This window comes from Sus scrofa, chromosome 4 (assembly GCF_000003025.6).
Source record: "Sus scrofa isolate TJ Tabasco breed Duroc chromosome 4, Sscrofa11.1, whole genome shotgun sequence".
NCBI lineage: Eukaryota > Metazoa > Chordata > Mammalia > Artiodactyla > Suidae > Sus > Sus scrofa.
Window position 1 is genome coordinate 64790391 of NC_010446.5, and position 10433 is coordinate 64800823.

Sequence of the window (10433 nt, forward strand, 5' to 3'; positions counted from 1 at the left end):
TAATCTGTCTTAATTCATAATTAATTGTGTCATTTTAAATGTGTTCTTTTAACAGCTTGAATCATCTAGGACTTGTTCTTTTGGTGCTGCACTATTTTGTTGAGTTTCTTTTCCATATTTCTCGCCTGTTTTATTTTAGTGATGAAAAGTATCAGAAAGGGTAAGTTGTTGAGCTGTTCTATTTCTTGTGTAATTAAAGTCAGTGCCTGTGTTGCCAAGACCCATGCTATTGCCAAGGTCCATGCCGTGGGCAGTTACATTGTTTTATAGTGGTTAGTAGCACCTTTAAATAAAATGACACTATTTAGCAATTGAAGTTGGTATTTCGTTCTCTCAGACAGTCTTTCTTAGCTATAGAGATATTATATTAGAACTTGTAATTTTGAGGGTTTAGAAGGGTTACTTTTCTGTTACTACTTCTGTCTTGTTTAGTGTATGTTTTTCTTTGGGAGAAGGAATAAGAGGGGAGAGTCAAGTTTCAGAAGAAATTGAAATAGTAGATTGTAGAGCCTTAAAGATAGTAAAATATTTTGACCGGAATATTGAACTTCAAAACAGAATTGAAGTGATATCACTTGTCAAGAGTGTAAATCCTTTAAAAAAAAAAAAAAAAAAGTAAAACTAGAGAACTGTAGTTCTCTCATGAGAATCAAATACACAGCTTTTGTTTTGTTTTATCTAGCATTTTCCAAAATTGTTCCGTATACCAATAGTTCTGAGAATCATTAATAGTTTTGTTACACAAAAAAAGAGATCAGCTAAACAAAAAATCAAACATTTCTTTACTGGACTTCTAGAACCTAAAGTATGCTGATATGTTATATATCCCCAAGAATGTGATATAATACAAACAATTTATTTCAGAGTCATTTTTGCAGAACCATACAAAATGCTGTTTTAATGTGCATTTACTTAATAGGAATCTGATTTCTACTAGTATCTTTTCTCTGCAATGTTGTGCAACTGACTTGTGACATTTTTCTCACAGATTTTCTCTGTGGGCAGTTCTGTTTGTTTTGGGAAGACTTCTGACTTTAATTCTTTCGGTACTCACTGTTGGCTTTGGCCTTGCAAGAGCAGAGAATCAGAAGCTGGATTTCAGTACTGGAAACTTCAATGTGTTGGCTGTTAGGTACAGTCAATTTAACTTTCTTCTCACTTCTCTGTACTGTACAGTATGTATTATCAGTTTATGATAGAATCATCTGAAAAAGTAAAGGAATAAACATCAGGGTTCGAGGAAATATTCATTCGATTTGATTTCATACCTGTTACAATTTCATGTCTAAATTGAAGTACTGAAGCATTTATTTAGGAGATAGCTTATTCTGTTTATTCTGTGGTGGCTCAGCAGGTTAAGGATCCAGTGTTGTCACTGCTGTGGCTCTAGTTCCTCTGTGGTGTGGGTTCAGTCCCTGCCCTAAGAACTTCTGTAGGCTGTGGGTGTAGTCAAAAAAAAAAAAAAAAGAGGCATTTATTTAACTTCTGGAATTAATTATTAATGCAGTAATTATTAATGTAAACTTGTCAACAGTGGGAATTTAGCACTAAGTTAAATGTTTCCAAAGCAGGATAGACTATTCAATGGCATGGTTTTGATGCATTCTAATTTTCTGTTTATTTCTTCATATTCTCAGAATTGCCGTTCTGGCATCCATTTGCATTACCCAGGCGTTCATGATGTGGAAGTTCATTAATTTTCAGCTTCGGAGGTGGAGAGAACATTCTACTTTTCAGGCACCAACTGTGAAGAAGAAACCAATAGTGACGAAAGGCAGATCTTCTAGAAAAGGAACAGGTTTGTATTCAGTAAGCAATGAAAAAGCTGAAGTAGAAAACATTTTTTTAAATGTTGTGGAGTCATTTATAATCTTATTAAGGTTTAAAATCTTCTAAAGGAAAGTTTATTCTACTTATTAGCAAAATTAGAAACAAAATTATCTTGCCTCATCCTACAGTTTTGTGGTTCCCTGGGGTCAGTTACTCCCTTCCAGAGCTGTCCACTCAAGTTCTTTGTCACAGGTTTTCCACGCTTGATGACTTTGAGCCACTGTGGACCAGGGCATGCATGGGGAGTTTTGGTGAATAATTAACCTGGAGAGTGATTGTACTTTCAGGTATCTTACCCATAGTTAAAGAACAAAACCTCTTTTTAGCCCCTTCCCATCTGCCCTTTAGTCCCAAGTATAACTGCTTTTTTTTTTTAATAAGTTCTGATCCTTTGATCCTTCATCTTTGCATCTGTATTTAACCTCTTTTCTCCTTCTTTCTTTTGGTTGAAAACCCATCACCAATGCAGTCATTTTGTTCAACTTCTGGTGTTAACAGTTGGAACTGTAACGCAGGGAATTCCATTTTAAAATACAGATCTGCTCTGGTTTGCTCCTTCTAGGTCTTTAGAGCTGATAGCTATGTCCTTCTTCAGGCCGTATCAGCAACTCTTGACCCTTTGCGTTTCATATAAATTCTAGTGCATCTTGGTCAATTTCCACACACAAAACACCTCAGTGGGATATTGAATTAAAATTACATTGGATTTATAGATCAGTTGAGGGAGAGTTGAGTATTTCAAGCCATAAATATGGTCTATACCTCCCACTTATCTAGATTATCTTTCATTTCTCTCAGTGATATTTTTTTAATAACTGCTCTATTGGAGTATAATTCACGTAACATTAAGTTCACCCTTTAAAGTGTATGTTTCAGTGGTTCTTAGGTATATTCACAAAGTTGCGCAAAGCACTGTCTTAATTCCAGAACGTTTTCATCACCCAGGAAGAAACCTCCTGCCCATGAGCAGTCCTTGCCCATGCCCTTCGTTGCCGTGCCCACCACGTACCTGTTTTCCATCTCTGGAGATTAGCCTTTTCTTTCCATGTCGTGTCAGTGAACTCATACATGTGTCATCTTCCGCAGCTGTTTCTTTCGTATAGCATGTTTTTAAGGTTTATCCCTGTTGTAGCATGTACTAATACGTCACTCCCTTTTATGGCCAAATAGTGTCCCAGTGTATGGATATACTATATTTTGTTTATCCATAAGTTGATAGGCACTTGGGTTGTTTTCACTGTTTGGCTACTATGAATGATGCTGTTAACATTCATTTATAAGTTTTTGTTTGAATACCTGTTTTTCTCACTGTCGTGGTTATATACCTAGGAGTGGAATTGCTGGGTCATAATGATAACTGTATATTTAACATTTGGGGGAATTGTAAAATTCTTCCAAAGTGGCTACACCATTTTACATTTATTGCTTTGCATGTTGACATTCAGTTGTCCCTGCACCATTTGTTGAAAAGACTAATCTTTATTGAATTGTTTGGATACTTATGTTGAAAATCAGTTAATCATAACAGTAAGAATTTATTCCTCAACTCTCCATTCCGTTCTCTTCATCTGTGTGTCTAATCTTATGCCCTTGTCTTATAGTAAGTTTTCAAATCAGGCAGTGTGAGTTTACCAGTTTGGGGTTTTTGTTTTTGTTTTTTTTCCATGTTTTGGTTATTCTGGGTGCCTTGCATTTCCATGTGAATTTTAGAATCAGTTTGTCAATTCCTGCAAAAAAGCCAGGTGGGCTTTGATGTGGTTTATCTTAAATCTGTAGATTGCCATGGAGAATATGAGCATAGCTGTCTTTCTATTTGGGTCGTCTTTAATTTCTTTCAATTAAATTTTATAATTATCAGTCTGTAAGTCTTGTACTTCTTCATTAAATTTATTCCTAAGTATTTTATTCTTTTGGATTCTATTGTAAATGAAATTGTCTTCTTACTTACATTTTTGGGTTTTTCATTGCCGGTGTTTAGAAATGCTGTCGACTTTCACATATTGATCTTGTATTCTACAACATTGTTGTACTTATTAGGGTTTTTAGATTTTACTTTATTACATAATAATACTTTTGTGGATTCCTTTGCATTTTCAGTGTACAGGATCATGTCATCTGCAAATAGAGATAGTTTTACTTTTTCCTCTCCAGTCTGAATGCCTTTTATTCCATTTTCTTGCCAAATTACCCTGTCTAGAACTTCCAGAACAATTTCAAATGCAATTAGTGGAAAGAGACATCCTTGTCTTATTACTGATCTTAGCAGGAAAGCATCCAGTCTTTCATCATTAAATATAAGGTTATCTGTGGGCTTTTCTTAAATGGGCTTCATCAGGTTGAGAATGTTCCTTCTATTGCTACTTGGTAATTTTTATCTTGAAAGAACCTTACATTTTGTCACTTTATCTGCATCTATGGAGATCATCAAATGGTTTTTGTCCTTTATTCTGTTGATATCATGGATTATGTTAATTGATTTTTGAATGTTAAGCCAACACTACAGTCGCGGGATAAATCTCAGTTGGTCAAGTACATAATCCCCCTGAGACGTTGCTTATTTGGCTTGCTAGTATTGTGTTGAAGATTTTTCCTTACGGCCGCACCTGCGGTATATGGAAATTCCTGGGCCAAGGGCTGAATTGGAGCTGCACCTGTCAACCTACACCACAGCCACAGCCATGCCGGATCCGAGCTGTGTCTGCAACCTACACCACAGCTCACGGCAACGCTGGATCCTTAACCCACTGAACAAGGCCAGGGATCAAACCCGCATCCTCATGGATACTAGTCTTGTTCGTTTCACTACACCACAGTAGGAACTCCCTTGTTGAGGATTTTTACATCTCTATCCATAAATTTTGGGATAAATGTATTGATTTTCAAATGTAAATCCAATCTTACATCCTGGCATAAACCCAGATTGATGATATATCCCTTTTACTTGGATCGATTTTTTCAATATTGTTAGGATTTTTGCATCTGTGTTCATATAAATGATTGAGTTACAGTTATAGCCCTTTTCTGGGGCGAGGGGGGGATACCTTATAAAAAAAAGTATTGGGCAGTTTTGTCCTTTGGGTAATATCAGCTTTTTTTTTTTTTTTTTTCTCTTTTTTTGTCTTTTTTAGAGCTGCACCCACAGCATATGGAGGTTCCTGGGCTAGGGGTCTAATCGGAGCTATAGCCGCTGGCCTACGCCAGAGCCACAGCAACACCAGATCCGAGCCATGTCTGCAACCTGCACCACAGCTCATGGCAACACCGGATCCTTAACCCACTGAGCGAGGCCAGGGATCGAACCCACAACCTCATGGTTCCTAGTCGGATTCATTTCCACTGTGCCACGACAGGCACTCCAGCATTATTTTTTATTTAACTATTTGGAAAGGAGTTCCCATTGTGGCTCAGCAATAACAAACCAACTAGTATCCATAAGGATGCAGGTTTGATCTCTGGCCTTGCTCAGTGGGTTAAGGATCCAGCATTGCCATGAGCTGTGGTGTAGGTTACCGACTTGGTTCAGATCCCACGTTGCTATGGCTGTGGTGTAGGCCAGCAGCTTCAGCTCCTATTCACCTCTTAGCCTGGGAACCTCCATATGCCATAGGTACAGCCCTAAAAAGAAAAAAAAAAAAATATATATATATATATATTTGGAAAGACCAGAGAAGCCATCAAACCTAGACTCTTCTTTAAGGGGAGATTTTTAACTACAGACTCAACATTCTTTAATAGATGATAGGATTATTCAGATTTTCTCTTTCTTATTGTATCCCTTTGGTAAATTGTGTTTTTCAGGGAATGTATCCATTTCATCTAAATTTGGAAAATGTATTGATGTAAAACTATTCATAATATTCACCTATTAATGCCTGCAGAACAGCAGTGATTTCTGTTTTTCATTTTCCTGTGTTAGTAACTTATTGTTTTGTCTTTTTGGGGCCACACCTGAAGCATGTGGAAGTTCCCAGGCTAGGGGTCAGATTGGAACTGCAGGTGCCAGCCTACGCCACAGCCACAGCATCGCAGGATCCAAGCCATGTCTGCAATCTACACCATAGCTCACAACAATGCCGGATCTTAACCCACTGAGTGAAGCCAGGGATTGAACCCAAGTCCTCATGGATACTAATTGGGTTTGTAAGCACTGAGCCACGATTGGAACTCCTGCCTTTCTCTTTTCTTTTCCATCAGCCAAGAATCAATATTTGTCTTCTTTTGCCAGTTTTCTCAGTTGTATCATTGATTTCTGTTCTTCCCTTTCTTTGGGTTTTAATTTGCTATTTTGTTATTTGTAATTTAACTTGGTTGAGGTGAATCATTGAATTTCATCCCTTCTTATGAATTACTTGTAATTAAGGGCAAACCTCCCTTTCATCAATGCTTTACTTTCATTTCACAAGCTTTGGTATATCTTCTTCATTATTATTCAGTTGCAAATGTTTTATAATTCCAGTTGTGATAACTTCTTTGACCATGGATTTATTTTTAGGTACAATGTGTAATTTACAGAGATTTTGGCATTTTCTAGTTTTCTTTTTTGCTACTGATTTACACCTTTATTCCACTGTGGTTAAAGAAGATACTCTGAATGATTTTCAGTTCTTTGAAACTCGTTGAAACTTTCATTATGGTTTAGCACGTGTTCAGTTTTGGTAAATGTTCGGTTTGGACTTTGAAAGGATGTGTATTCTGTGTTTCTTGGGCACTTGTTCTATAGGTAGGTGCCAGGTCAGTTTGTGTTGTTCAGTCTCTTGTATCTTTCTCCCTCGGTAGCAGGAATTGTTTGTTCAGTCAGTCATTGCCTGAGGTATTGACCCATTTTTCCTTGTAGTTTCTGCTTTAAATATTTTGAGGATGTGTTATAAGTACTTCAGAACTTGGGGTTGTTATAAGTCCCTGTGAAAACTGTCCTTTTTCATTGTCAGATGTCCGTCTTCATCTCTAGTTTGACTTGACTCCAGCTCACCAACTTTCTTATGGTAAAAATTACCATGGTGTATCTTTTTCTATGTTTATCTACTTTAAATCTTTCTTCGTCCTTAAATATAAATTATGTCTCTTGTAATCAGCATGTAATTGGATTTTAATTTTTTCATCCAGTCTGATGATTATTATCTTTGTTTTTGACAGTTATACTATGATATCCCTGGGTATGATTTTCCTTGTATTTGTCCTGCTCTATGTTGTGTAGAGCTTCCTGAATCTTGGCTTGGTTTCTTTTGCTATTTTTGGAAAATTCAACATTGTTTCTTCAGGTATTGCTTCTGCCCCATTCTCTTTCTCCTGCCCTTCTGGGATTCCAGTACATGTGTTAAGTCCTTTTACCCTGTCCCTTTATATGTTTTCATGCTTTCTGCCTTTTCTATCCTTTTTTCTGAGTTTCAGTCTGAGTATTTTTCTAGTTCAGTGATGTCTTCTTTTAATGTCCCTGTCTGACAGCTCCAGATCTAGATAACCCTAAGGATCTGTTTCTGGTTTTTTCTTTTTCTCTTAGTTTTCAGTCATTTGGTCTCATCTTCTGTACACCTGGTGATTTTTAATTGAATCTGGATGTTTTGTGTAGAAGCATGTAGAGACTCTGGATAATTAGTAGAAACTCTGGATTGATTGAATATGGGTAGATCATTCTGTGTCACAGAAGCTGATTTGTTCCCACTTGGCCTTGTTCCTAGGACATCACCTGTTCTAGGAGCTTTCCTCTCTGATAGGCTCCTAATTCATATTTTTGTCTCCCTGTCATGAGATTTCCCAATTCTCTGTATAACTTTGTACTTTTTTAGGGGTTACTCTCTGCTTGATTTCTCTGAGTCTTGCCTGCTGTGTGCACATTTAGTAGTTGGCAAAGACCTCGAGGGAGAAACATCCATAGCCTGTGTGGTTTTTTTTCTCAGTGCCTTCAAAGAGCCATTTTTGTGTTTGCCTTTTAGAGATATTTTTGGAGGGAGGGTTGGTCTGACCTCAATTATTCCATCATAGTGAAAAAGAATGCCATAATAGATCTTTTTAAAAAAAAAAAAAAACTTTTTAGTGCTGCACCTACAGCATATGGAGGTTCCCAGGCTAGGGGTCGAATTAGAGCTGTAGCCGCTGGCCTACGCCAGAGCCACAGCTACGCCGAACCATATATTCATCCTACAGCACAGCTCACGGCAACACCGGGTCCTTAACCCACTGAGCAAGGCCAAGGATTGAACCCACAATCTCATGGTTCCTAGTCAGATTTGTTTCTGCTGCGCCACAATGGGAACTCCAACACCATCTTTTTTAATATGTTGTAAAGAAGCATATCCCCAAGAATCTCCCTTGTCTGCTGCCAAATGTGAAAAAGTTCCTTTTTTCTACCAAATGTATTGCTCTGCAGTCTCCTTTATAACTCTTGTAATTGTTTTTTAGGGTTTTCTGTCTTTGATAACTTTTTTCCATGCTTTCGATAGTAATTACTTTCCTTTTTTAACTGTTTTTTAAATTGAGATATGATTAACATATTGTAATTACTTTTAATTTACTGCTTTCAGTTTATTATGTTTAACATGTTACTAGGTTTCATCGTTGGTTAAATACTAGCAAAGATTAAGGACTAGTAAGTTTTACCTAAGGGCACAGGAGTATATATTGGGTCTTAAATATTCTTTTCTAAAGGTACCTGTATGTATAAAGATAATATTATTTGCATTTATTTACAAAAGAAAGTAATCTTGAATTTTTTCTCTTTTCAGAAAATGGTGTGAATGGAACAGTAACTTCAAATGGAGCGGACTCTCCCCGTAATAGAAAAGAGAAATCTTCATAATGAATTATAATCTTAATTGATTAATGTCCCCAAAGAAATCTGCTTTTTACTATATCTTTCAGCACTAGAGATTTTTTTTCTGTTCTTGAAAATACAGTTTGTGCTCTTTGATTCTTGCTATTGTACGGTTTCATGCATTTTTTTAAAGGGCATTTGAGGGGAGGATGATGACTATGAGTGAAAAAAATAGTTTAGCTTAGACTAAGCTACCTGCCTTCAAAGTAGTTTAGGGACCACCATATTTTATTTGTCTTTTTATCCTTGAGCATTTTTCTAATGATTTGGAGAGAGAACTATTTACAAAAATTCTACATATCAGTGACAACAATTTCTTGCTCTCACCAATTTTTTATATTAGCAAGATGGCCTATTCCAGCAAGGTCATATTTTTTAAGTTATCTTTCAGGGTAAAATGAAATACTACAAAGTTGGATGTCAAACTTTAATATGTTTTCAGTGTTCTCTAATTTTTAGGAATTTTTGTAGCCTTTACACATGGGAAAAAAGATTTGTAAATTCACCAGAATAATTGTGTGCTTTATTTTATAGTGGTTGTTAATGTTACATCCCCATTTTTTAAGGGAAAAAAAACATACCTTTGGTTACAACATATGGAGATTTATTGCCATATGTATTGAATCAAAGTATCTTATATTAACATAAAAGTACTTGTGAAATAAAATTTTCTTGTGCATTTTCAACACTTATAAACTGTAAGTCAGAAAATTAACTATTTACTATAAAGAAAATTTGACCAGAGCCCTTTTTGATACATTTATTAATAATGATTCTTAATGGGGCTTGTCATAAGTTTGATATGCACAGCATCTTAGAAAAATACTGTTTAACCTGAAAACCCTTTTAAAAAGTAATGCCTACTTGATTTATATCTATAAAAAGATGTCAGGTAATTATATTTGAAAAACATTTAATGCACTAACTTAAATTGAAAATTCAGGGGGATAAATAGTCTTACAAAAGACAGTGCTTTATGTTATAACTATAGCTTTGGTCCCATCTTTAATTGAGAAACATTTATCTGTATAAAACATATTTTTGGATAAATATATATATATATTTGTATCTCTACAGAAAGGCTCTAAAAAACATTTGAGTAAAATATTTGGTTCCCTTTTCTATAATTATCCTTTAAAATCTTTATAGCTCTATTTGGGTTTTTGTTGTCTTTACAGGACGTATATCACTCCTTTCGATGTTCACATCTTGCTCCCCACTTCTCACTTTGTCACCAGCTAATGTTTGCGTCATTTTTAGTATAAAAGTTGCAGACCTAGTACGTCTGCCGTTTAATAAGTTGCCATATGCTGCTAGAAAGTTGTGCTTTCTGTTTCCAACTGTTTACCTACTTCCTGGAAAAAGTAGTAGCTCTCTGTAGCATTATGGAGTTTCAGTGGAACCAAATCTCTGCCATTGAAAACTGGCATTATATCAAACTATACATTGAGAAATCAATCAGAATAAAAATTTTTACTTTCACAAGCTGTATCCTGGATGTTTTTCTTCATTGTTAGCAAGTTTTTGGTTCTTATGGTATTTTAGTTTATAATCTCATTAAAATGTACAAATGTTTAAAGAGTATATACTCTTGTAGTTCCCTGGTAGCCTAGTGGGTTAAGGATCTGGCATTGTCACTGCTGCGGCATGGGTTCAATCCTGGCCTGGGAACTCAGGCATGCCATGGGTGTAGCCAAATAAATAAATTAAAAAGTATACTTTTGATAGACATTTAGAATAGCCTTTCCTAAAAAATGTGTTCTGCCAAAAAAGATAATTAGTTTCATTTATTATT

The 10433-nt window shown here is 35.8% G+C and overlaps 1 protein-coding gene across 2 annotated transcripts in view; it reads left to right on the top strand.

The window, feature by feature from the left end:
- The window catches only part of TRAM1 (translocation associated membrane protein 1), a 31914-nt gene extending 21791 nt beyond the window's left edge, over window positions 1–10123 (top strand). For both annotated transcript variants that reach the window (XM_001924618.6, XM_013988065.2), the window contains exons 8-11: window positions 56–160; window positions 989–1132; window positions 1638–1798; window positions 8550–10123. In XM_001924618.6, the coding sequence (XP_001924653.3) occupies window positions 56–160; window positions 989–1132; window positions 1638–1798; window positions 8550–8623 (484 nt within the window). In that variant the 3' untranslated portion in view covers window positions 8624–10123. The remainder of the gene's footprint in view (window positions 1–55; window positions 161–988; window positions 1133–1637; window positions 1799–8549) is intronic.